At 39.2% G+C, this 27,974-nt stretch overlaps 1 protein-coding gene and 1 long non-coding RNA gene across 6 annotated transcripts in view; one reads left to right on the top strand and one right to left on the bottom strand.

Moving 5' to 3' along the window:
• The first annotated feature begins 121 nt into the window (after positions 1 to 121).
• On the top strand, positions 122 to 27,255 carry LOC110483953 (uncharacterized). Its single transcript, XR_013340657.1, has 4 exons — positions 122 to 154; positions 761 to 845; positions 25,710 to 25,856; positions 27,147 to 27,255. It is a non-coding gene; the product is annotated as an uncharacterized LOC110483953 (long non-coding RNA).
• The window catches only part of RORA (RAR related orphan receptor A), a 356,074-nt gene continuing 330,320 nt past the window's right edge, over positions 2,221 to 27,974 (bottom strand). For all 5 annotated transcript variants that reach the window (XM_021554229.3, XM_021554230.3, XM_021554231.3 and 2 more), the window contains 8 exons: positions 23,640 to 23,781; positions 21,563 to 21,958; positions 18,680 to 18,801; positions 17,325 to 17,457; positions 16,552 to 16,659; positions 15,032 to 15,142; positions 13,644 to 13,756; positions 2,221 to 12,488 (listed from right to left, as the gene is read on the bottom strand). In XM_021554229.3, the coding sequence (XP_021409904.1) occupies positions 12,324 to 12,488; positions 13,644 to 13,756; positions 15,032 to 15,142; positions 16,552 to 16,659; positions 17,325 to 17,457; positions 18,680 to 18,801; positions 21,563 to 21,958; positions 23,640 to 23,781 (1,290 nt within the window). In that variant the 3' untranslated portion in view covers positions 2,221 to 12,323. The remainder of the gene's footprint in view (positions 12,489 to 13,643; positions 13,757 to 15,031; positions 15,143 to 16,551; positions 16,660 to 17,324; positions 17,458 to 18,679; positions 18,802 to 21,562; positions 21,959 to 23,639; positions 23,782 to 27,974) is intronic.

Raw genomic sequence — 27,974 nt, 5'->3', positions numbered from 1 at the left:
CGTGCGAGCCCGCCTCAGGGCACTGGCCAATCAGCGCTCGGCGCATGGGTCAGGTGTTCTGAGCCAGCCAATAGAGACACGGGCTGGAGTACTGCCTCAGAGTGCGGTCGCCATTTTGTGGCGGGCGGGGCGTATGATGGCGCGGAGCTGTGTAGTGCGTGTTCCAGGGCGTGGTCTGGCCGGGAGGTGGAGGTCTTGGGCGGCACATCCCTCCCCTCCCCGGGTGTTTCAGAGGTGGGGCCCTAGGTAGAGGGTGGGTATACCGGGTGGCTCCTCCCGCTCTGGGTGTGCAGAGGTAGGGGGGCAGCCTGTTATTGAGGGGTTGGAGGTGAGGTGTCCCATAGAGGAAGCTACGTTCAGCAGCTTCCTTCCTCTCTTTAGGTGTTCAGTTTCTCTGGTTCACTTCTCGTGAGCAGCGCCGCAAAATCTTTTTTAATGGATAGGCAGGCTTCCCGGTGGGGTAAAATTTGGAATTCGGGTATTCTCAGAACCCATAGTCTGGGTGATGGAAACTCACTTACTTGTGATGTTAGATGACAAGGTGATGCCGGTCACTGCTCTAAGGATGGGGGAATGATGAGGCCAGAGCGTGTCCCTGGTGTCATGTGATAAGAGTGGGGCACCATTACACAAATCTCTGGGAAAACCCAGGGACGATTCAGACTCATTTCCAAACCCACCAAACAAGGGAGTCTTCAGCTTGCTTACAGATCAGTTTTAAGGATAGTGATTTTAATTCTGCCCTCTTGATTTATCTTAGAGAAGCAGAAGGGTGTTCTCTCCCAGGATAGATCTACCCAGAACCCAGCTGCCCTTGGAAGGAGTGATCTGAGTTCCCAACCCAGGTATGCTAACAATTCTGAATTATGAGAAAGCTTGGTGAATGTAGCAGCTTAAATCCTACTTCAGGCTAAATTTCTCTAAAACCTGCAGTATCTGGTTGGTTGGTTGGTTGGTTGGTTGGTTGTTCTTGTTTTTTTTTTTTTAATAAAATACTGCTACTCCTTACTGGTGATCTTTGTACTTCCATGACACACACATGAACATCAGGAAATAGGTTTCCATTGTGAGGGTGACAAAACAGGTCACCATCCTTGGAAATATTCAAAAGCTAGACATGGTCATGGGCAACCAGTTTGAGGACACCTTGCTTGTGACCTCTGAAGTCTGTGTCACCCTCAGCAGTTTTGTGGTTCTGTGAAATAATCAGAGGTCAAACCCACCACCTCCTCATGTACAGTTCAGCTTTCCTAATAGTTTTCTTATGGGCAGGCACATGAGGGAGTCTTCAGTTTGTCTCACTTCAGAAAAGTTCCTGGGTTTTAGATAGAACTATACAGTTTTTTACAAAGCTGTTCCCTAACCTCTATGTTGATGGTTAGGAACTCTCCCGTGTCTGGGAAAACTGGGCAGGATCATGTCCTGAGGATAAGAAAATGAAATCTGTTTTTCAGTGTCTTTTCTGCTGTAGACATGGAGCTGCTGTAGAACACATGGCACTGCTTAGTGCTCCCATTCTAGGAGTTATCACTTACACTACTTTTTTTGTAGAGTTGATCTGTAGGTGAAGGCTGCTTCCAGATACAGTGCTTCAAAGATGAATGCTAGAATCTAATTCTGGATCATGGTCAGGCATATGAATACTAAGCTGTTAAAAGCTCTGTCAAGACTTGAGGCATTTCTGAGTAGGTGCAGAAGGAGAATTTCACATGCCTGAAGTCTTAAGACCGAGCATGCTGCTGACACATTCAGGTATTCCCAAAGTTAGCACAGCAGAGGGGAGTGGCACCTTTGACTTTTGATGTCTAAATTGTATTAAAACTTCAATTTTAATAACCAAATCCTCATTTAGATCTCACCTAAAGGAGTGTTTCTGCTGGGAGTGCTCACTGGGAGGGTTTTGTGCCAAATTGCTTGTATTTTGCACTTGATGCAATGAACTGTGGTTTCAAACAAGGCACCTTCAAACAGAGGGAAGCTACGTTAATCCACGTTCATTCTGAGGAGGTTTAAAGCTCTCGTTGGCCAAAAGGGGAGCCTAAGAGGTGTCTGGGGGTCATCTCATTTCCCTGCTGCTGACAAAGCACAGCGTATGTGCTCAACCAGCTCTAATATATGTGTAGTCTAATTTTGCATCAGTGCATTCCTTAAGGAATAAACCTAATAAACTATAATTCAGAAAAATGAGGAAGATGATACTGACAAAAAAATTAAGACAGATTTTTCCATTAGAAGCTGAAGTTTTATTACAGGATAAGAGTACATAAAGCACATCTAAAATCGATGTGTTCAATGCACTTAATAAAGGTAATGTAATATTAAAGGTACGGTTTCTAAGTACAATATAACAACATTCATATTAGAATGAAAATTGGAGTATTTAAAAGACAACATTAAATCTCTTATTTTTACAGTCATATTTACAAAATGAATCAAAATACTTTTTTCGGGACCGAGGAAAATAACAAACTTGAATATAAGCAGGCTATCGTGAGTTGGAAAGGTCTATGGAAGGGAGAAGTGAAGTGACTGGGTAAAGATCATTAGCAAAGGTTTAGTACAATACCACATCCTCTTGATGGCTTACATTTTATTGTGGCTAGAAAAGGAATTTATACATACTGTACACATAACAGACAGCACATATTTACATGTACAGTATAATTGCATTAAACTTGTGTGTATTTACAGAAATTTGAGCATATCACTCAACGAGGTTTTTAAGTCTGTGTGCTTCATCTTCAATCTGATGTATATTTGTAATCAGCATTTGTTCTGGCGTTGGTATGTTGAACATTTAGTAAAGAGGGAGGATAAATGTTAACCAAATGGTTTTGCATAAATATATCAAACTCTTAAAACAACAGGGAGAATGTGTTCCTGGCATTACCTATAGGTTGGTACGTACAAATTTAAGAGTGAGTCCTTCTCTCTTTGAAAATATCAAAAGGTGACTTAAATCAAGAAGGGAAAACAAAATTGTCATGGCTTATATTTAAATAAGATTGTAGATTCAAGAGGTTTTTATAATTGTCCTGATAGTGTTTGCAGTTAAACATTCCACTTACGAAAATATACCCATGGTGCAGTAAAGTTTGTTTTTGTTTTTAGGTCAACAGTATGTTTGCTGTTTAAAAAAAATTATTTATATATATATATTCCTTGGATTGAGGGTATAAAAGCAGTGCATGGAAGCCAAGAACCATGGCTTTAAAATTCACTACCTTCTATTATCAAAAAGTGCAGTAAACAGAAACATTGTTATTAATAAATTGCTCAAAAATCTTTGCTAAAGATCTTATAAATTCAGTAATATTACAGAAAAATTCTAATAAATATTTAAAAGGTTAATTACCTCCTTAGTTAGATATTTGATATCCATCAGTTTTTAAGAATGAACATGAAAATATCTAGAATGAAAGGAACAGGGGGATAGGAATATTTTGAAGGGTATAAGACTATGTAAATTAAGGTATACATGAAAAAATAAAAACAAAACCCCCATACCTGACAAAACGTTGCAAATTCCACTTCTTAATTAACTTTAGTTGCTACTGACTGTCCTTGGATATGTATGCAGGATGTATAAAGCATATCCAGGGACTGAATTTAGCCATCCATCACGGCAGATTTACAGAACATTCCTATTTACAGTATCTGGAGTTAAGTGTGTAGGCATGGCCCAGTAACATCCGCAGTCTGGGCGTGTACAGATCCTATTTAAAGTGAGGAGGGAGGAAGGCACCCAGCAGAATAACATCTATAAACTTCCAATGTAACAACAGGATAGAATTCTCCCAACAAGCCAAATAGCTACCTCCCTTTCAGACAGACGGCATTTTGTAATTATTTTATACTGGCAGATTAGATGTTTTTCTTATTTTTAATACAATACAGGCAGACTGTTTTAGTAACCAAAAGATAACAAGCTGGACAGAACAATTTTAATAACATTAATAATTAATAATGTTAATAATGTAGAAAAAAATTCTACATTTGATATCAAGTATCTGTACCGGTGAAGTAATTTTCTCCTTATTAAATATACTATAGAATAATTTATATAATGACACTATGCATTTAAAGAGAAAACCATGTCCCAAATCTTGTACTCTGATACAGGTACTTGTTGGGCATATGTTGGTGTATATATATATATACACAAATATATATATTTATATATAGTTATACTCAGTGAAATTAACAAGACCCAAAGGTGGTATTGTCTAGGAATAAAAGGGGTTTGTTTGTTTTTGTTCACAAAAGTAACTTATCTAGCACCACACATCAGAAAAACACAAAAATAGCACACTCTAGTTCTAAACAGCTATGTCTAAAATAGATTATATAGTAAAACAGATATTATACAGCATAATGTGGTATTTGATAAACAGATAAATATTTGCACTGTGTAGGCTGTTTATAGTATAATTTTATCTATACAGAATGAAAGCAAAAAGTTAACTGTATAGAGGTGAGCAGAACAACATTAAGTATTATGACTCCAAAGCAGAGACAAAGTTAGAGTTGAAAGAATAGAGCAAGATAAAATGTTTACAGGCCATTACAAGTCCTTAAATTAGTAGTAAAATAAGGAATCAGTTGCTCAAGTTTAAGAAAGCAGTAAACAAGAGATTTGCATTTACATGCAGATGTCTAAAACTTGTATTTCTTTTAAATCTATGCACAAAAAGTCATTTGTTTTTATTGCTTGACATTCAGTTATGGCTAGAATATTTTTAACCTTTTTTTTTTTTTTGTACTTTGGAAACAAGAATATTGTTAAAGGTGCCATAAAAATGGACAACATTGAAAACAGTTTGCAAATAAACCACCTAACACTGCAGTTCTTTATACATTTTAAAAAGCCTTGTCTGGGGTTTGTCATATGTTAAATATATTTAATCTGGGAAAATACATTGTAGCTTGAAGCCTCCCATTGGCCCAAACATCCAATACAAAAACACATCTCCAGAAAAGGAGCAGGCAGACAATACAGTTACATATAAAGAAGCAGCCAGTTAATGTCCTAATACTTTAAATAGTGACCACTGTTCTGTACCTTGTTTCTAAATCAATGTAGAAATGAGGAACATTTTGGATTTAAAAAGGTGTACAGTACGTATGCCTTTTTGTGAAATAAAATTCACTGTATTGCTTATGAATTCTCTGCATTAGATATAGATAGCATTACAGATTGCAAGTTCCTGTAAAGTTTGTGCATCTACATTAAGACTTTGTGGGGTAATTCAGGGTAGTGTTTCTCAAACCGAAAGTCACAAGGGGTTGTTTGGATGATGCCCAAGTGTTTAGGTCACGATCCAAACACCCGGCCGGGCACACCCAGCTCGGTTCCTTGTCAAGTGCAGGCTCTCCAGCGCGGAGCACGTGCTCGTGCTGGCTACAGGAGCGCGCTGGGCAGGGAACTCGGGAGCTGCAGCTCAGCCCCACGGCCTGCAGGAGCTGCAAGAGCCGGCTGCGGGCTGCACTTCGCATTTGCAGCAGCCGGAGAGTTCCCAAGTACCTGCAGCAGCTTGGATCCTTCAGCTGGGAAATGCTACCAGTCATTCCAGCTGATTCACACTCCCTGCCCCAGGAAACCTAAGTCAATTCCAACACAGAGAGCCCTGTGCAGAAATATAGCTCATAGAGATTGTGCTTTCAGAAACCTTGAGAAACACTAACATAGGAACACAAGTATACATAGGACATGTGAACACTGAAAACATGCAGATGTTAACAAAGTGTGATGTCACACATCAAGTTGAACAACTTGATTGTGGAGTTCAGCTCAAAGAAATGATAAGGTTATGAGGGAAGACATACAAGTGAATATTGTGGCAGAAGTGAGCCTATGAGTATTGATCTGAAGCCTTTATCATGTTTTGTTTCTTATTTGGATAGCCTACTTATTGCTATAAAGTTATTGCTATATTCTACCAATGATAAAGGCAAAATAAAAAAAAGTACAAACAGCAACATTATAGATGGAAAAGGTAGAATACAGCTTCTGTTTAGATGTTAAAATTCTATTTACTACCTGAATAAAGTTCCAGAGAAAGACTGTATATTATGTTACGTATTTTTCTCCTCAAGTCCAGTGACTTAGCATTATGTAGCAAGCCATTATCACAGTACTAGAATTAAAGCACATACTGCAAGGTTTTAAAATAAATACTCATTTACATTTTAAAACTTTACTTTTTGCTGTTGTATTTGGTATCTGTATGCATCTGCCCTCATTTCCACCATATGATTAACTGACAGAAATATTTAAACAGAAAGAGGCTAATATTCAAATATATTAATGGATGTAACTTTAAAGGTGATAAATATTAGTATTAATAATTAAAAATAATTCTAATAGTTATGTTTCTCCAGCTAGGAAAAATAAAGATGTTCTGTGCAATCTGAATCAGCTAGCACAGGTAGAATTCCATACTCAAGAGAAAATTGCTTATTATGTTTGGATACTGTGTAGTAAGTGCTGTTTCTGGCATTTATATTAATGGATTTGTCTATATGGAGGAGTTTAGGAATGTCTAGGGAAAAAATACATGTTACTTGCACAGCTTACACTGTTTAACTTGTTTTGTTCATCAAGTACAGACTGGGGATTGTCTATGCCAATCCAAAAAAAGATACTGTAATGCTTGGATCATCCCACTACACAGTTGAAACATCTTATTGGTTGTCTGTTCTAAGAGTGTTTAATTGATGTGCAAGTGTGTAAAGAACAGGGTCTGCTGTCAATCAGCAGTAGGAATTCTCTCCTGCTGAAGATGCCAGAACACCAACTATCACACTTGCTAAGCACTAGTCTGCCTTGGGAAGCCATTCCAAGCTAAACTCAGCTGTCAGCTTGTGAAACTGTAAGTATGGTTTTCCTCTTTATTAATAAATAGGGAGGCTGGTAGCTGTATACCCGTGGGAAAAAAACCCCTCAAAAATACCAGAAAACTGGGGCTTTCTCCAAGCAGACACATTGGATGGAGAAATCAAATTCACTCTCTTTCCAATGTAACCAAGGTGTTGCAGTCTTGCTCATTTTATTCGTAGTTTACTTGCATTTTCAGAAGAATGTGAAGCCATAAAACAAAGCTAATTGGGACAGGCTTCAAGCATTCTATAGTTTGGCACTGGGAGACTTCTAAACATTGCTGGGTTTGGTGCCATTGTAAAATCACTTGGAATTGCTGTATTTGATGTACTAGTTATGAAAATTTATTCAGCCTCAATGTTTCTTTCCAGTTAGGTTTTGGCTTTACCATGGAACATCTGCAATAACGACAGACAACATTTGAAGTGTTGTTCTTGTATTCCTGCAGATGTGTGCTCTTTTCTGTGTGACTTGGCTGATGAGAACTAACCATGACCTTTTCATTCTTTCTGTATTCTCATGAACTGATTCATTTTCTTTGATAATAATTTAAATACTAAAAAGCCGCTTCCTATTGCAGAACACTGAATTTCAGCTGGAAAAGTTGTCCTATCATTATAAAAATGTTCAGAGGGTATTGAAATTAACTTCAGTCACTTATTTAGTGAGTCAGCATTTATTTTCTAAAATATAATTGCAAAATCTTTGCACGATTTGGAGTACTTCTGTTTTAATCACAATATGAACCAAAAAGCAGCTCTACTGCAAGAACGAGGAAGAGAATGAGGCACGCATAGAGCATTTAGTTAAAAAAAAAAATCCAGTTCTCTTGTGCCTGGGGGCAGGGGGAAGGGAAGAAATACTAGCATATTTTTTTAAAAAGTATTTTGTTCCACCAGCAGTACTGGCCACCCTGTTGAAAAGTTTTAGAAGATCCCTGAGCACATTAGTTTCTGACTTATAACCCCAGCTCCAAAATGATAGGGCTTCTCTTGTTGATAACGAGATGGATTGTCATTCACAGTTAAGTCAATCATAAGGTGCTTAATCTATTTACCCTTTTTTTCACCAATCAGCACAAAGAACTGTCAGAAAATAACTTTTATTTTTCTTTTTTAAATAATAAAAGGGCACAAAATTTAAACAATCAATATTTTGTGACAGTGGTTTAGGATTATTATCTGGCTGCCCCTCAACAACAGACAAGTGATTCAATCGACATTCCTTAGCAAAAAAAAAAAAAAAAAAAAAAAAAAAAAGAACAAAAGGAAAGAAAAGAAAAAAGGCAAAAGAAAAAATCCTGTACAAATATGTATTTTTCCCTGAGGGATCAAGGTTACACCCGCAAGTGCTCTATGTACATATTGCACTGTAGAGGAATGAAGAACATGTGCAAAAAAAGCAACAATGATTGAAGCTTACTAATCAAACCTTTTAATCATGACTGCTATGTCATCTTGCATTTTGGAATGTCGGAACACAGCTATTCCTTTAATCTAAAATGTAAAAATAAAAAACAAGAAAGAAAAAGAAAAACGCACCTCTACTATGGCACATTCAATGAAATAAAAAGTTTTCCAAAGACAAATAGACAAATTCCATCAAGAAAATAATACAAAGTTCGTTCGTTTGTGGTTTTTTTTTGTTTTTTAGAAAAATTACATTACTTTCTTTCATTGTTTCACATTACAAAATCTTTTTTTTTAATGTTTACACAAATCACATTTTATTGCAGGAATATTTCAAGTGCCATCAAACATTTATAGAAGGGTTAAAAAAATAGAAGTCTCTCTAAAGTGGTCCAGACAAGGCTTTGTATAGAATAAATCTTTTTACCACCTTCTATTTTTGACTTAAGTATTTTGAATACATTTTCTTTATTCCATTGACACTTAACAGCCTAGAAGCAGCCACTCACGCATCCCACGCATACACTCATGTGTGCACACAATGGACTCTCTCACACACATACAGGTGCACATAGACAGATATCTTGGTATTCATACTAAGATAAGCTAATAAAGAACAACCAAACTTAAAAACAGCCTCCCTTTTCACCTAATTCCATACATCAAACAATGCTGGAGGTGATGACACATATTAGGGTGGTTCATATGACAGTATAGTCTAGTAGCTCTTCCTAAAAAGCCAGAAAACATTGGTAGGGATAGATGTAACTCCCAAGGAAAATAACTTTGCAGACTCTAAGGACTAGGTCATCCAAACTTAAAATATCATGTTCAGCTATCCTAGTGTTTTTATTTGTAGTGAACTGGGCAGATGATGAAAATATTCATGTCAATATCCACTGACCTCCAGTGGTTTTTAACTGGTTGATCATCTGATACCAGGCCACAGTCCCAGGGCTTTTGCAGAGGGCATTTCCTCTGCTGTGCTAGATTCTTACATGGCCATCTCCGATCAGCCACTCTGGTGTTATTCTGAGTCCCCTTGCATAAAAACCTCCTTGGCAACAGATGTCTCATCAGTGCGTCTGCTGTTTTTTCTCTCCATGAAGGGCAACCCAAAAATTACACTCTATTGCCAGGTGGCTGTCAACTGTGACCAGGAAAGCAGAGTTACTTGGGCTGTGTACGTTCAGCCTGATTTAACAAGGTCCCAGTACACATGAGCTCCCACAAACAAAAACAACAGTACTTTCTGGCCTGGAAGATCAGTCTCAGCTAAGGTCCTATTTGGAACCTTTTTATTGGTATGTATTTTATTAGTAAATGCTCCAAGACTCATATTGTCAATGATTTATGAATGCAAATATGCTAAACAGATTCCAAACAAAACCACTGGCATCTAGATACCTGGTAAAATACTAATATTCATCATGAAAAGGTAAGAACAGGACGTGACTGAAAACTAATCCCCATATTTTGCCTGGTAGTCTACATTGTCAGAAGTAGGAGGTGTATCTCACTTTCTGAAAAAGTAAGGTCTTACTTCACTATTCATTAGTTGACACTGAGATTAAGTTTAGTTGATCTTTACAGGACTAGCACCTAAGGCTGGTCACATTCAGAAAACATTTGTTAGTTTAAAGAGGTGCTTCAAAAATAGGAATACACATTAGAATGCAAGTACCATATCATGCCAGTTACTCCAATAAAGTAAACAATGATCCTAGGAAAAGTGTTACAGTGGGAGTGGAGAGAGCATGTGCTGGGCTGTGAGCCACCTCTTCAGGAGCAGGCAGGATGGAGCAGGAAAAAGACAGCTCAATGGACTTTTTCCAAAAGCCCTCTCCTGCCTCCATCCCAGTGCTCACAGCGCTGCAGGTGTTCCCCTCCCACGCGCCGTGGCACACTGCTCTGAGGAGGAATGTGATGCTCTGCTCTCGCCCTCCTTTCAAAACCTAGATGAGTGATAGCTGTAACCTTTCCTGATGTGCTAGACTGGAACATCTATAATAAGTGTCATAAATAAATGTTTCTATTTGACCCCAAAGGAAACATGTTCAAATCATAGAATAAACCTGTAGTTTGCTAATAAGAACCCGCTGATCTGAATTTCCTTTTAAAATACTTAGGTTTTGGTGTGCATCTATTGACTTGTTACTTCTCAGCAACTGTAACATATATAAGAGATTGTTTACCCTAGGAAGTTAGAGCAATAGGGCACATTCTGTCTCATTCTTTTTCATTTTTTGATGTTCCCAGCTTTTTCTTAGGTACTTCATCAAAACTCAATTTGTGATGGCCTATAGGGCATCCAGTTAATACATCTTCATCTCATCCAAACCCAATTATACACCTCTGGCTCAAACAGCCACAGTTTGTGATGTTGTTTATGTGAATCTGCTTCCTTCAGAACTACATTTACTGCCAGCTTTGCTCAGAGATAGAATTCTTCCTGAAGCGAATGGTAATTAATAACACTGCAAGATTCAGCTTATTGGTTGGTTATGCAACACAGGAATCAGAATTACAGAATGCAGGTTTCTCATATTAATGATTTCCAGGCTAGTACTGAGTACAAACTAATGTTTTTTAGCAACAGTGTGCCTTTCCTTTCTTGTCTGTCCCCATCTGATCAACTTTAAAGTGCATCTTTTTAAACAAGGAGAGAACAGACTTCTATGCTCAGCTCCCTGAAACTGAACTGCTGGCTGCTGGAACAACAGGGGTCAGTGTGTCTCACCTCACTGAAGTCAAACACAAACCTATGGATTTTGATAGGCTACACCTTGGCATTTGAAGGCATTGTTTACGATATGGAGTACAAAAGTATGTAATATTACATGTAAAAATTACTTTTCCACAAGCATGTCATACACACGTACTTTTACTGTAGATACAGAATTGAATAAATACTTTCAAACCTGGATTTATGGTGGGCAGGAATACACTATTTAATAGCCCAATTTTCAAAGATTCTGTGTTACTAATTTGTAAATGATCTGTAATTAATTAGTTCAACTCTGACATTGGAAATTCAGAAACTTTGAAAATGAGGCTTTTGACTTTGAAACATTCAGGTTTGAAAGACTTGAAAATAAAAGTACCTTTGAATTTAACTTCTGAAAAGATTATTTTAATGTAGAAAATTGTCATTATTTTCAACTCTTTAAAAAAATCTCTAACCATTTCAGGATATGACCAGCCTCTCTTTAAAAGTAACATGGAAAACAGCAGCATAAATACCTCCCAATGTACCAGTACCTGCCAAACCTTTTTCAGTTAAACTTGAATTTCTGGTGCACATGCAACACAACAATGAACACGCTAGCATTTAATTTAAAGAAAAAGGTGCAAAATGAAAGTGCCTTATCAATTCAACAAGAAAAGCTATACCAGTAACTACATTTTATATTAATTAAAACAATATATAAACAATATCTCTTTTGCTATATATAGTCTTCATGCCCATTTACCCTGTAATATATTATAATGCTATTGTTGCTATTGCTATGGACCCTTTTCATGCCGTTCTGTCTACTGGCAAACAGTGGTAGGTGAAAAAAAATCGTCCTTCATGAAACAATGAGCAAGTTGTGCAAACTGATGCTGAAATCTCTGCAATGCACACCAGTCGCTGATTACTAGGTGGACTCTGTTCTGACCAACAAATTGATTGTTCTGTCAAAAGTCTGGGCAGTGAACTACAGGAGAAAACAACCTTCTGACATTAGTACCCTCAGTCTGTGTAAACAGAGGTCAAAGATTGAGAAGTTGAGACAGAAAAAGGGTCCATATTTGTAGGCATAATGGAAATCATATGCATGAGAAAAACAAGTTCAACTTTGTTTCATTGTTTCCCATCCTTCGCCTGACCCCGACTGCCAAGAGATGTGCAGTGTGTTGGCTCCCTAGGTCTGTGCAGGGCCATATAAAGTGTCTTGGTTTTCTTTCTTTTTTTTTCCTTTTTTTTTTTTTCTTTCTTTTGTTTTAATGTTTGTACTTCAGACATTCTAGAAGTGCTTAGGTGACAACGTTTACCCATCAATCTGCATTGCTGGCTCAAACTCTGAAGTGAACAACTCCTTGTAAAGTGGAGGAAAATGAAGTCGCACAATGTCTGGGTATATTGCTTTAAATGCCATAAGCTTTTCTGTATGTCGTCCACACAGTGCTCTTAAAGTAGACACTTTGCATATTAACTGTAAAAAAATGAACACAAGTCACATGGTCATACATGGAACCAGGCCTCCCAATCTTGCTGTAAGGATTAAAGCTCTCCCAAACCAAATTATTAACTTAACAAGGAAATTTCAGATGCACAGTCATAGGTATTTGCTGGAAGTATTTAAGTAACGGACACAAGATTATTTGTGAAATAATCTTTTTTAAGTTCTTAGGAAAATGTGGCATTAGGTTTCCTTGCTGGATTGAAAAACAAGTATTTCAGGGCTGAATCTTCACTCAAAAAATGATCCTCTTGGAAGAAGGCAATCCCAAATGCTTTTAAACCCATTCTGAATATTATGGAGGGAACTGGCAGTGCAATAGATTAGACTTATTTACCTTAATTCAAATTAAGGTCAAAAATATGTACTTTAAAAATATGAGGGTACTCCCTCAAGTTACTGAGTAAAGTATTTGTATCAAAGCATATGGAAGACTCTTTTTTCTGACAAAGGTATCCAAAGTGTACACTGAGAGAAAATTACATGAGCTAGGATTTGAAATTAAGAAAATCTGCAGAGCCCAGGTTGGACCATCCTGCTTCTATTGCAAGTAATTCTGTGATGCGAAACGAAGCATAAGCTCTGGCTGTGCAGAGGAAAAGGAGCCACCTCTGCAAGCTAAAAGTAAAGTGCCTATATTTCCCCAGTTCTTCAAATTTACTTGTAACATCACACCAGTTTCCCGTGTCTGAGTAATTACATGAAGATACGGTAGTGCCTCTTTTTCCTAGCCATTATTATTTGGAAGAACTGAGAAAAAAAGGCTGTGTAGAGAACTTCTTACAGAAGTCTGAAAAAGAAGTTTATTTTGTGTGTTGCATGTTATAACAACTTAACTATCATGCAGGCTGATACTCCACAAATACTAAGGCATGCATGTTGTAGCACTGAAATGGTACTCTGTGTGGCAGGAGTGCTGTGAGGAGAACTATCATAAAAACCTTCATCACTTTTCATCAAGTTTCACATACAAATACTCCCTTTCAGACCATTATCAACCTTGTTTCCTAGAACATCATCATTTCACCTCTTCTAGGTTTAAGTAACTAGGTTCAACCGAATAATCAGGGCAGTGTTCAGATGAAGCCACCCTTTCACAATCCTGTGACATGGCACAGGATTACTTACCTTTGTTAGAATTCCATCTTCTCGGTGGTTCTTCTGTAGGACGTGCTGAAGTGCTAGCTGGATCTTCTGTTGGAGTTTTTCAATTTTTACTTTCTCCTGAAGCCATGAGCGATCTGAATATAAATGGAGTTAAGACCTCTAGTAATGCACACATGGATCACAGCGCATCAGGAAGTACTAAGTCTGTTACACATTCCTTTTTCCTGTTTGCAACCTTCTTTCCAGTTGTGATATACTTTCATATAGAAAATGGGCTTCAAAATTAATAGGATTTGAAATATATTTATTACATGCACTTAAAGTTACTTTTATAAAACCCTTATTTAGGAGAATGCAATGCATCTGAGTAAGACCTATTATTCATTTGCTAAGAAAATCTGTAAAATGCAGGGTGTTAAATAAGGCCAGCAATGTTTTACTGGGAAACGAATAGATCATATAATGAACAACTAGTTGGAGAGGATCTTCTTGCTAGGATCTTACAGAACTTACAGATCTTACAGTGACTGACAGAAAAATCAGATGTAAAGATTCAGCTATTAAAAAAAAAAAGCAGCTGAACCTCCTGGCAGAAAAACAGCCACCACCTGGTGGTTAATTAGCTGCCACCTTCCTGGTGTGACAGAACTGCAGGGTTCTGTAGCTTGCTAAAACACAGGGCTAACACACTTCCTGCCTGGCCAACAGTATGAGAACATATTTATGATAGACTCAATAAACCCACTACTGCTAACAGAAGTTTCCATCACCGCTCCTAAGTCCACTATGCTGCAGTCTGAACTCACAGTTTCCTTCCTCAGGTGTCAGGCCAGGCACAAACTGACTTTCTGCCCCAGTACCTTTTTCCACCTGACCTAAGAAGCCTTTCCAGGACCTGAAGGACAATGTGCACACTCACCTGTGATTAATAACTTATTTTAGCCACAGGCATGGCAGACCCAGGCTGACTTTTGGGGTAACTTGGATGTCTTGAACCACAATTTTCAGTGTCTCCAGTCACACTAAAATGGCAATGCTGGAAATGTTATGTTGTGCTGCAGCTGCAAGCTCATACACATGGAAAGCTGACTGTTGGGAGTTCAGAACTGCCTGTCTCACCAGGATTGGCTCATGAGTCTCACTCAAATGCATTTAAGCCTTTGCAAAGAAGCTGAGTCCTCAATAAAGGGAAAATGTGGAAAATAAGGGCTTAGATTAGGATTTTCAATTTAACAAACTGGTTCCCAAATTCATAGTTTTAATGTGTTTATTAAAATAAAAAATTTGGTGAGGAGATACTCAAAAAGGTAGCGAGTTCCACAATGAGAGCTGTAACATTATCATTAAGAAGGTCTCAAAATAAAAACAACCCCTACCAAATAAATCTAGAGGAAATCTTCATCTCTTACCTGCTGACATTAAAACAAACGCAGAAAACAAAGCTATCTCATCTTCTGTCAGGTGCATAGAACATAAACTTTTTCCAAATTCAAACACAAAGCTAATGAAGTCTTCACAACCTGCCAGAAAGAAGGTAAACTCTTGTTACATTGTTTGAAACTTCATCAGTGCTATGGAGTTATTGATTTATTCTGATGGAGATGAGAAAGAGATGTAAAACACTTCATTGGGTGATCTTCTCCTTAAGGACTGTGAAGTGATGGCACTGAGATCTCACTCATCCTTGAGGGTATTACTCCACTCCCATAAGTTCCCAGCTCCCACATCCTGGCAGCCAAGATTCTGAAAGTTTTGCACACTGTATCTTTTCTACATTGGGTTCTCATGGGGTAAATATGAATAAATCTCAAGTAATTTATTTTCAAACTCAAAATTGCTCTTTGTTTCTGTTCTAAATGGAACTTTGCCATGTCAGTGGACTGAAGAAGTTTTGATTTTAAGATTATTGAGCACACAGAGTGAGGGAAGAGAGAGGCACACAAGGGACATGCAGGAAGCAAAGGGAGAAGCCAAGGTCTGACTGAATATAGTTCATGCAGAAGAGGAACTCTGTCTCCTTGCATCCATTCTCTTGCTCACACAGGTGTTATTCAGGTTACTGCTGCTGTCACACATGCAGGTACAGTCTGAAGTGAGCCCTGCTCTGAAGAGCATCACAACCTCAGAGAAGAGGATTTTCCACAGCCTCTCCAGCCTAAACTTCTGGATACAGCTGGTAACAGATCCAAGTTGTATTTCCTTAGAACCCAGAACTATTTGTGCTCTGACCTTGTACCTTGAGAGGTACCTTGTTTTAGAAAGGCAGAGAATACTTCAGTAATTGTCCAGCATTCTCCACTTATGTATTTTTATTGCCTCCAAAGTGGCTTACAGCCCAAACCTACACCCAGTGAATAGATCCTTTTAAAATCAGCAAAAACACATGGGGAAAAAAAATCAAAATTCTATGTAGTTTAATTTTAAAAAATTATTAACAGTATTTTACCAGCAAATAACCGGACTTGGCAGATTTTAAAACACCATTAATGTCTTCGAAGCAGTAACATCAATATATCCTAAATTAGCTTAAAATCTGCTGCCTTTTACAACAGGATATATGAAATGTTATATTAGATATGGGCTTCTCAACAAGTGAGTCCAAACAGCTCTACTCTAATCAAAATGCTGAACTTCAGCACCAACATCCTTTACTGCACAGAGTTAAGCTGTTTTACCTCCTGAAATCAGCTTGGCCTCAAATGGAGCCAGCATGGCAGCTTACAAAACAGCAGCCTGAGCTCCACAACTCTTTTATTTGAATACTATAGACTGATTTTTCAAAGCAGCTGTTTTCCCTTGCTTTCCCACCTTATTATTTTTATTCTGTTTTGTTTTGGTTTTTTTTGTTTGTTTTTTTTTTTTTTTTTTTTTTTGTTTTGTTTTGTTTTGTTTTGTTTTGTTAAAGACACAACAGTTCACATTTCCTTACCTAAGGACTTGAAAACCTCTGGGCTAGCATACTTGCCATCAAAGTAGACTGTGTTGTTCTGGGAGTCAAAGGCACGGCACATTCTGATGAACACAACCTCTAAAGACCCTAAAACAGAAACAACGGATGTTTGACTAAGGAAGGGAGAGCCTTCAGTTGCAAAGAGCAAGTGAGGATTTAAAAACAATGCTCTGCATTCATTGTCAGTTTAGTAGAGCAGTAAGTTGCTGTGGTATAACAGAGCATAGTTTGGTTTGCTGGTAGAATTACAAGAATTCCCATAAACCCCTTTAGAAGTTTTTGCTACAGCAACTTAGTTAATGCTAATAAACTCCAGTGATTTTTTTAGAGTAATGAAGTCTCTGAAGCCAAAGCAGCTCATTTACAGATATGTTCACCAAGTCTTAACAATTTGGCTCAGTATTTGTAACCTGAATTACTCCTACAGTATCTTGCATAGAACAATTTGGATTTTTACCTTGAAATTTTCACTATTACCAATTAAAAAAAAAAAATCCATTTTTTTACATCTTAACACACTCACTCCTCCCTTTATCCATAAAGAAAATTTAATAGACTTGAACTCCTTTTCCCCAGAATAACTAAGATGATATTACTTCAAAGACAGAAAATCTGCAAGGTTTTCCATTATTTAATTTTAAATGATCATTGTACTGAATATGAATATATGTGTATGCAACCACCGTATGTAACATGTAACACCTTTCTCAGACAAAATTAATAGAAGCAGACCTTAAAGCTGACCCACATACCTGCTTTTAAAAGCACAATTTGATCATTTTGACACAGTTCCATAAAGCCATCAATGCGTTTGGCAAATTCCACTACATACTGTATAGCTTCTGTTATTTTGACTGCGCACAACTGCCACATTACCTCCCTTTGCTGTTTGAGAGAGAAGAGAAATTCCAAAATTACTAACCAAGCTTTGGAAAGCTCACTGTCAGAAAGCAAAACGGAGCTAAAGAAAACCAAACAACAAAATGGAGTTCTTTCCAACACTCCTGGCTACAGTCTGCTTACAAGACACGGGGAATTGACCTCAAAACCAGAGCCTCATGTGGATGAGTGACAATGCAACCATGGAAGACTTCTTCAGTCATATCAGAAGAGATCCAGCTTGGAGTACTTTTATCGTAAGCCAAAAATGTCAAAGTGTAATGATTTTGGTCATTTCAGTGGGAACTTTATTCACTGTATGAAAATAAAATGCCAATTTACCCCAGAAAGGCATCATATAATCATATTTTTCCTATGTCCTTCTCTATTTTGTACTGAATGCAAATTATCAACCTAGCTCATCTTCAAAAGCATACATACAAAGATGTCCATATATGAAGATCATCTTGACAATAACACAAAGGAGGCGTGCAAGTAGTGAGTTTTTCCAGTGTTGATAATAATGCAGAATGAAATCACCTAAAGTAGAAAAAATTATACTCTGAAAGGTTAAATATTTTTCAGCGGAAATGAAAAATATGTTCAAAGAACAGTGTGCTTCAGCAGTGCTTCCCAAGGCCATTTTCCAAAAGTAGCCAATTGGTAGCAGCTTGCGGATGGAAGGCATGTTGGGAATAACATTGATTAGATCTTACAATACCCTGGTGGCACAGCAGCACTGTGCTGCTGCTCCACAGGTAAAACCCAAACACTGAGGGACAACTGGAGCATGAATCAGGATTACAGTGACCCCAGAAGGCTGGAAATCTGATGAAGCTCTGTGTTTATAAACTCAAACAGAAACACAGCATGTAACATCACAAACTTGGTGGCTTTAGCTTTGGTTGTTGTTGATCCAGGATGTTACAATTTACGAGAAAAAAATAACATGCCAATTAGGATTGAAAAAATTCTCATTATTTCCTATCCTTCTTTATCACAGACAGATTTTAGGAGAATGTCTTTGCCTTTTCCTATACCTGTAAAATGCAAATTATATTCTGACCATCTGGCTGCTTCTGATTCTAGTGTATTATTTTTTTTAAAACACACAGAAATACACATTCCTGATAGTAAGGAGAAAGCAGTGAAAAAGTGAATTTTGCAGTGTGTTATGGAAATACCATGCTATAAAGAAACCATGCCGTATCTTGGCATGCTTTTATACCTTGTTCTGATAGTTCTCAATTTCTTCCTGCAGAAAAGTTTGCCATGTTATCTGCTGTAACTCCTCTCTCAAGTACTGGCAAGTTTCCATGTGTGACTTGGAAATATTCTGTGCAAGATGTTCTAAAAGAAAGAGCAGAAAGCGACACGTTAGAAATGCAAAGCTAAACCTTCAGACACGAGAAAAGCTCGTATATTTCAGCTGCAACACGGGGAGGGGAGAGGGAGAGCTGAGAGAAAACCGCTTTGGTTTGAGTTTCCTGGGAGCGGCCTTCGGGAGCGCAGCCATTTAACGCCCATTTACCGCGGCCGCGCCCGCAGCCGCCGGCAGAGGGCGCCGGTGACCCAGAGTTGGGGACCAGCGGCAAGGCGGCGACAGCCGCGCCCCGGGCCGGGCTCCCCATGGCTGCAGCCGCAGGAAACTGGGCGAAGAAGCGGGGCGACGGACCCCTCGAGCGAGGGCACACAGCTGCCCCGGGACAAGGCCGCGCTGAGCGCAGGACACTGTCAGGGACAGCACAGAACAGCACTGCCAGCCAGGCACAGCCGCCAGTGCCAACGCTTTCCAGCAGGGCACTACAGCTACCACCTGTCTAGCGTTCTCTCAAGCAGGACTCTGCTTCCACGAGGCCGCCTGGGAGGGAAAAGTGTCTTTTTCTTTCTCCTATTGTAATATAATTTTAAAAATATCAGGAATATACATCTGTTAGATAATCCAGATGATTAAGATAACATACTAAAAAATCCCTAACACTAGGGGTTGTTTTCCTTCAGCTTTAGAGTAGTCATCTAGTTTACTGCATATGATTTAAAATTTCCATACAATGTTTTAATTCCAAATAAAATTATTTTCTGCTGCTATACTTGATTAAAAGATGCATAAGACAGATTTATAGTTATTAATAAAATCTGTTTGCATAAGTATCTAGGAACACTTTCAAAGGCCTGAATAGAATTTACATCCCCAAGTTCTACTTTTATTTAACCACCTTTTTCCTACCCTAACCATTCAGGTGGGCATGTTCTCCTATTTTAGCATGTGACAAGTAGAGGCCTGGGGACTTGGCTCACACAATTCTGCTTTGTTTGGCCACTGAAAATGAAGGCTCAAACCAAAAAGGAATGGTGGTCACTACAACATGGAGATATTCTGAGGGACTGCAGTACTGGGTCTTCTGTGAAACTGGCTTTGTTTGGTAATGATCAAACCCAGCTCTTCAGAAATGGAACTGCTGGACCAATGTCTGTCAGTAGTTTGATTAAGATATTACCTGAAAAGTCCTTAACATATAGATGAAATAAAAGCAGATTATATGTGCCGCCTGGGCAATCAGTAAGGTAGAACACAACATAATTTATACTTTGTCACCATAGCTTTGATGTATTTCAGAACTTTTTTTTTTTGTTTAACAAGCGTGTAGTTAAAACACTTGTTCTCGGTAGCAGCAGCTGACAGCACGATCCTGGTGCCCTTGGCAGGATGCAGGAGGTGAAATATTCCCATGTTATTCACAAACCTCCACCTCACTTCGGGACTGTACACACCTAAATATTTTCATTGAACAGCCACACCTTTCTAAATTGAAACCTTCGTCTGGCAGACAAACATTCTTCAAACATTGTTCAGTAATGTTAATGCTGGGCACCCAAATCATGCTGTGCAGAGTTTAAATGAAGCACTATGTAAATAAAGGTAAGCAACAGGACAAACTTCATTAGGCCAGTGTTCCAAGCTCAACACTGGGCCTACAAAGGAAAAACCCTATTTTTTTTTTTCCCTGCGAGTTTAATGTAGCTCTTTTTTAATACCTTCTATGAGAAAAGTGGCAATCATTTCACTGAGACAAAGCTGGTAGTGTTGCCTTTGTCCTGACATTCTCTTTTCCTTTTTACCTATCTGAAATTATTTGAACTGATGCCAGACAGAATATTTTGGCTGTCAGGACAAATTGTAGAGAACAGCATTCTGCAACATAACGACTTTAAAAAGCAAGCTTCTTGTGACTTCCTCTCTGCAAAATTTCTCAAAAGAATATAAAATAAACCACACAAAATTTTAATGTGGAATACCTGATTTTTGAACTGTTTTTCGGTTTTCATAATAAAATAATTAGAAAAAAATGTTGCTTCAGCAAGTTTTAAGAATACATTTTAAATGCCTGGCTGCTTACATAAGTAATGGAATCATGAAACCACTTCTTTAATGTCCTGTTCCACTTTGTTTATAACCAGTTCACACAGCACACTCTAAACTCCAGTTTCAGCTGTTGACAAGTCATACTTGTGGAACTCAGGACTAGTGTAATCATTAAGGGAAAAGTTTAAAGTAAAATGTGCTAATTAATGCAGTTATTATAAGACTTAGAGAAATTATCAAAACTTGCTACAGTCAAAAATGTCCTTCAGTATCTGTGGCTAGATCCTCTTCTGTAAGTCACAAGAACTGCCCTAAGATTAGCCCAGTGCTTTTCTCAGGTAAAGAGCAGAAGGAAATCAGCATCATCACTTTTTGTTAGGAGTAACAGTATTGACGTAATGAAAAATGAGATAAATGGTTTAAAAATTATCTGCAAATAAAGAAATGCCCAGTCTGTTTTCTCAACACTAAAAATTAGCTTCTTAATTCCAAGAGTTCTATTGCAAAGACTGAAAGCAAAAGCAACACTGATCAACCCAGTCCCCTGGGAGCTTTAGTCCAGAGCAGCAAGGAGTTCCCCGTGTGCCCTGAGATCAGGGTATCTACTGTGCACTTCACACAAGAATGCCCATCCATGCCCACGGCTCTACTGAAGCAGCATTCTCACTATCACCTGGCTACATGTGCCACTTTAATCCAAAGGGTACTGTTAAGACAATTACAATGGAAGCTTTTCTCTCTCATTACCTAATTCTGCCATGGACACAGTTGGAGAGGTCTCCCCATTTGTAAAAGAACAATAAGGGAAGAAGCCCGATGCTGGTGTGTAGTCACATATTGGTTCTGGTTTGATTCCATTAATATCAAGACCCGACTGATCTGGAGAAGGCTGTATGTCTAAGTAGAAGCTGCTAACTGCAGAGTCTGCTTTGCTACCTTCAGGGGTATGCCCATCAATGTAATTACTGAGGTCATCATGTAGCTCTGTTAACCCATTGGTGGTGATATTGTATGTTGGTGTGAGTGGTTCTGCCTCTCCTGGCTGCTGCTGGTGATCCCGCTGCTGCTGCTGCATTCGGTGTTTCTGCACCTCGGCGTACAGGCTGTCCCTCTGCTTTTTTGACATTCGACCAAACTTTACAGCTGAAATACAGACACACAAAAGATTACATCTCTACACATCCACCACCGCCTTTTCATCGTGAGTCTTTCAACATTATAGGAAAGGATACAGAACAAACCCCAAACCTGCAGGATGGGCAGACCTAAGAACCAGTTCTCAGTTACAGCTACACAGCTGCAGCACCTACTTTTTAACAGACTGTCTTGACATGCCACTGAAATGGACCATCAGAAGTCACTGGTTTAGCTTAATTCATTGACTTTCCACTTCTGTACTGGAAAGATTTTCTCTTGTATGTCTGCTGAGGATGACCGATGCATCTCTTCAGCATTCAAACCCTACCTAGGAAAGTAGAAGCTAAACCAGAACACACTGGCCTGAGACAACTGTGCAGTTCCAACCAGCTGTACATTCATGCTGTGGAGTTCAATGTGGGGTTTGTCTCAGTGTATCAACAGCAAGCTTTACTGAGACTGGGACTAAAGTACGTGAGAAGAACCACCCAGCCTGCCCTCAGCGCCTCTGTGGCAGGCAAAAAGGTTAAGTAGATGAGTAATTGTTAAACCAGTGTGAGTGTGCGCACAAGTGCATGTGTGTGTCTCCACAACATAACTACAACTTTGGGGAGCATTAGCTGTAAGACAGCAGCAACTGGGTTATAGCTCCAGGGAATTCCCAAGGATGCAGCATGGGATTTCAAAGATCTGTAACAGCTCTAAAAGCTTCATCCTTTAGAAAGGCGACTACTGCCTTCTGCTTTTCTACAGGAAAGCAAACATGTTGGAGGAACTAGTCATTACATGATCAACTGTTTCAGGTTTTTAATCTCATGGCCAATAAAAAAAAATAAAGACAATGTAATTCAAGAAGTAAATGTAATCTGGGAACAATCTCCTTGATCAGGCCTCATGTACCTAGAGTAATGTGTATGTATTTGTAGAACATGCAGTGCTGCTGTCACTGTGGCAGGGGAAAAGACTGAGTCAGATCTTCAAATGGGTAAGTGGTGGCAGCTCCATTCCATCTGTGGGGGAGGCGTGCAAGTCTCAGCTGCAAAGCCAGTTCTGACTGAATTACATAAGCAACTGTTTGGCAGAGGAAGGCTTTCATCAGTACTCGGGCTGCAATTTTGAGCTTAATATTTAACAGCACTGGAACATCTTTTCTTCAGAATTCTATCTTTGAAAAAAACACTGCATTATTTTTTTCTTTGCATTTTTTTCCATTATTTATTATACACATATTTAACTTCAGTTGCTACTGGGAAGCAGCTCTGATTTGTACCCATGCACCAGGCAGTACCACTTGCAACTACAGGAGGTCACTTAATTTGGAATGAATATATAGAGGAAGTATTAACATGAGACTAAAAAACAGCATCTTCAAGGAATGACCAGAGACCCAGAGACGAAGCTCTTAGCTGGGAACCATAATAGGCAAGTAGGAAAAAAGATAAATCCAAGAACTTTGTACATGCCCTGATTTATATATATTTATATATATTTAAGTATATAGCAGCATCTAAAAACATACAGCATATAACAGAAAAATATGAAGCAACATCTGAAACTCATGTGATGATCTCAGCTATCAGCCCAATGCACAACTGGCATATAAATGCTATGGTTTTTGGTTGACCATCCATCACAGCACACGTTGTGTTAGTTTTTGGCAGCCAGGCCCCGAGCTAGCAGCGCTTACCATCCCGAGACATCCCCACGGCAAGGCATTTCTGTAGGCGACAGTGCTGGCAGCGGTTCCGGCTGGTCCGGTCGATCAGACAGTTCTTCTGCCGAGGACACGAGTATGTGGCATTGCTCTGCTGACTCCTCCTGAAAAAGCCCTGCCATGCCATGGCAAAACACAAGTCAAGGAGCTGTTAACTGATGGAGCAAATAAAGACTCAGAAAGGTAGTGTACTTAGCAGAAAAGAAGTTCAAGTGCTCTACAGTCAACTAAAGGAAGTTAAGACTAAAGGTTTTGTTGTTTATTTTCCTCTCCTAGAAATAAACAAGAAACAGTTCATTAAAAAAGCATTGTAACACATAAAGGAATTACACATTTTATTCACTGATTTTACAGATCCCATATTACATATGGTACACCAGCTCTTTCCAATGAGATAAAACTAATTATAGACCTTGATTTCCTATCTTTCCTGGGTTGGCATAGTTCTCCAAAATAGGGAGGACTGAACAGCTACCACCCTGTTCTGCTCTCTGGAGTGACAGTGGCAGGCTCTGATGTTCAGCCTCACCAGTGTGTGTATGTGTTTAAAAATAAACAGCACGATGCTGAACAGTTTCTCCTACAAAGAAAAATTTCTTATTACATTTTTTACAGACTCACAGAATCATTAAGATTGGAAAAGACCTCTAAGATCATCAAGTGCAAACATTATCCCAGCGCCACTGTGTTAACCACTAAACCCCAAGTGCCACATCCACATACATTTCTAAGCACTTCCAGGGACTGTGATTCCACCACTTCCATGGACAGCCTAATCCAATGCCTGCCCACCCTTTCAGTGAAGATCTTTTTCCTAACACCCAACTGAAACTTGTCACAACTGTCATAACACGAGGCCATTTCCTTTTGTCCTGTTCCTGACTCCATGGGAGAAGAGCCTGACTGCCACCTGGCTCCACCTTCCTACCAGGGAGTTGTAGAAAACAAGAAGGTCACACCTGAGCCTCCTCTTCTCCAGATTAAATAACCTCAACACCTTCAACTGCTTCTTATCAGACTTAAAACCAGTGCTTGTGCAGACGTGTGCTCCAGACCCTTGCCCTGCTCTGCTGCCCCTCTCTGGACACACTCCAGCCCCTCTGTGTTGCTTGTCATGAAGGGCCCAAAACTAGACACAGCACCTGAGGTGCCTCACTAGTGCCCAGGACAGAGGGATGGTCACTGCACTGGTGCTGCTGGCACCTATTGCTGCTATTGTGTGAGTTAGTTTGATACTGACAGCCCAGGTTTTGTTCAACTCTGTGCAGGATTTGGACTCTTAAGGAGGGGAAAAGCTAAAACACGTTTTATGTATGATTTCTTTCCTGAGTAACCCCATCTCCAAAGAAAGCTGGAGCTAGGAGATTACGCACAGCAACAACTTCATTGTCTGCTCCAGAGAGGTGCATGTCATAAACCACTCTGCAGCTGTTTGCTTTGAAGTCCGTTTCATGCTTTTGCCACAGACTGCCCAAACACAAGCTGCTGTGTGTGTAATACCTACTTCACAAGGATTCTGCATAGATGTAGTCATTCTAAAGAGGCATTTGAGAGCAGTGAGCACACTATTTTAGTTTTACATAATGGATTAATTAACAGTGCTGCAAAGAAAATAGCTCCTTGGAAAGGCTGGGCACCTTTTAATTAAAGCTGGACTTTTACCAATTTGTTATTTACTCAAAGATTTCATGCTGGAGTCCCCCAGCACATGCACAGATACTTGGTGAAGCAAACAAAGGAAGGACTTCTGCATGACAAGTCTCATGTAGCTCCATACAAACTGCAGACAGAAACATGGCAAAACACTGAGACAAAGCCCCTGCTCAATCTTAGCAGAAAGGCACCAGTCTTGGTTGATTACACTCGTTTTATTAAAGCTTTACTAGGGAAACATAGAATATTAAAAAACAAACAAACAAACAAACAAACCTGAAGATGCTGTCTTTAATCCTGTTTTCCTGTACATAATTTCTTATCCTTTCTTCCTGGTCTTTGTTTCTATATGACTGAACTTTAAACCACTTTTTTCACGTTTGTCAACAGGTGATTGTCACTGAGACTGAAAGTATTGCACATATTGACTTCCAATTGAATGCATTTCACCCTATAATAATAATTCAGCCTGCAATACCATGGAAATGTCTACCATTCCTACATCACAACTATCCCTCTAGAGAAACCAACTCTTGGGTAAGTAGATAGATTCATTTCCAGTTCTGGGAGCACTGTCAGTGGAGCCTGTCACTCTAGTGTTCACCACTAAACTCCAAGTGCAATGCCATTCACCAGAAAAACAGGATTAGGGATTGAGCTGACCAGTGAGTGCTCAAGGTTCCGCATCAGTCCCTGAAAATTTCAGTTCTCCAAATACTTTTCTAGTTACACTGAATGACACGCTCACACATGACCTGCATGAAACCCTCTGCCACCACTGAGATTCTACAAGTCAGCCTAAACAATATGTGAAACCAACATGTCCCAATAACCTCAAGGATCCATATGTTTTCCTTTAGCTGAGATATTATATATATATACACACTCACACGCTGATTCTAAATTGCCACTTCGGCATATTTTATTAAGAATGGCCTTGTCAAGCTGAGGATTATTTTTAGTATTATAATGGAGAAAATACTGGCCTTTTTCCTTTTCCAGATTTTCCCTAGAGACACAGCTGCTCAATACATTTTAGTGTACAATATATCAGCTAAGTTACAGCTTGAAGCCAAATTTCCAGTAGAGCAAAAATGCCTGCATCCAGGCCCTTAAAAGCACTTACACTTGACAAACCAGAGATACAGTAGAGTGCATTTAAAAAGAAACCCAAGAAAACATCAGCAGTAGGTAAAAGAAGAAACCTTGGCACAAACGTTAAAAACTAATGTAAACTTGTCCAGAGCTCAGAAACACAGGTATCTGAGACTTGGGAGTGAATTGACAATGAAGGTCAAGTGAGGATTTTTTGTTCTACGGTGCTGTCATTTACTTGTGAGTTTTGTAAGCTTTTGGTGGTCCTTGGGCTTTCACATCACTATAAGACACATGGGGAAGCCTCAATTATAGGAGCCTTCTGTAAGTATCTACAGTTTATTTCTAGGCTTTTTCTCTCCTTTATTAAAAGGAGAACACTATTCTGTTGTTCTATTCCCACTCTTTTGCCAGAGGCACGGAGCTGGCTATAATTTTTCCACCAGGAAGGAGGAGGTGGATGTATCCTTGGTACACGTGTATACGTTCAAGCCTTATGCAAGCCAGCCCAGGCCACATGCTTTCTATTGCACACATGTTTACAAGCATTATTTCATGTGACTTAATGGGCCAAGGCAGAGCCACCCCTCCTGATCAAGCACAAAGTTGGAGCTGCACTGAAGCAGCCCCAGTGTTGGAGCACTCTGGCCCATGGCACTCTTGGCCCCTCCTGATGTCAGCACAAAGATCCAGCCCCAGCCACTGAGCTCTGCACATTCCCTTTCCCTGCAGATGGATGCCCTTGGTGCCAGAAGAGCAGAGCACGGAAAGCCACAGCTCGGTCCCTGCGTTTCAGACTCCTCTTTATACCAACACAGTCTATGGGTGTTCCTTTGCTGCCACAAAATCAGGTTTGGGGAAAAATGTGCACAGGAACTTTTCATCTGCAAGTCAGTTGGAATAACAACTTGTTAAAAAAGGACTTTGAAATGTAAATAGCAGTTTTTGCGAAGTCTATTAATAGTTTCAGTGACTGCTCTGCTCAGCAGCTCAGCATTGGAGATGTTGGTGTCTGAGCCAGTTGCGCTTCCCTCGTGTCCCAAATGGCACCACACACGCTCCCTCTGCACCGCGCATGGGCTGAAACGCTGAGCTCATGTTTGGTCTTTTGACAAATTTTCATTTAATGAATTGATTCCTACAGTTCATTAACATACCCACTTCCACTTCTGTATACACATATGTCTTAATTAGCTGCTCATTGGCTGTTTAATTACAAGAAAACAGCTGACAGCTGCCTTGCTGCATCCTAATGGCAGACGTTTTGGAATGACTGTATGTGAGCCTGTGACAACAAAGGCTTATTCATAATCCCATGATTTATGGCTAATACTTAGAGACTTCCACGTATCATTAAGTTTTGCAATATTCTGAGCAATTAACAATTAGTTGGGGGGGAGTAATTCTTTTACTGTTTTCTAAAGCAAACCAACACAAATTTTCTTCAAAGAAACATCAGAAAAATACACTATAATACAAAAGACAGGCAAAAAAATAATCAAATTGGATTTTTAACCCTTTTATGACCACCAGCACATATTGTAGCTGTAATGGGAGGAG

The sequence above is a fragment of the Lonchura striata genome, chromosome 11 (assembly GCF_046129695.1).
Source record: "Lonchura striata isolate bLonStr1 chromosome 11, bLonStr1.mat, whole genome shotgun sequence".
Taxonomy (NCBI): Eukaryota; Metazoa; Chordata; class Aves; order Passeriformes; family Estrildidae; genus Lonchura; species Lonchura striata.
The sequence above is the reverse complement of the archived record's forward strand: the minus strand, read 5'-3'. Positions and strand labels throughout refer to the sequence as shown.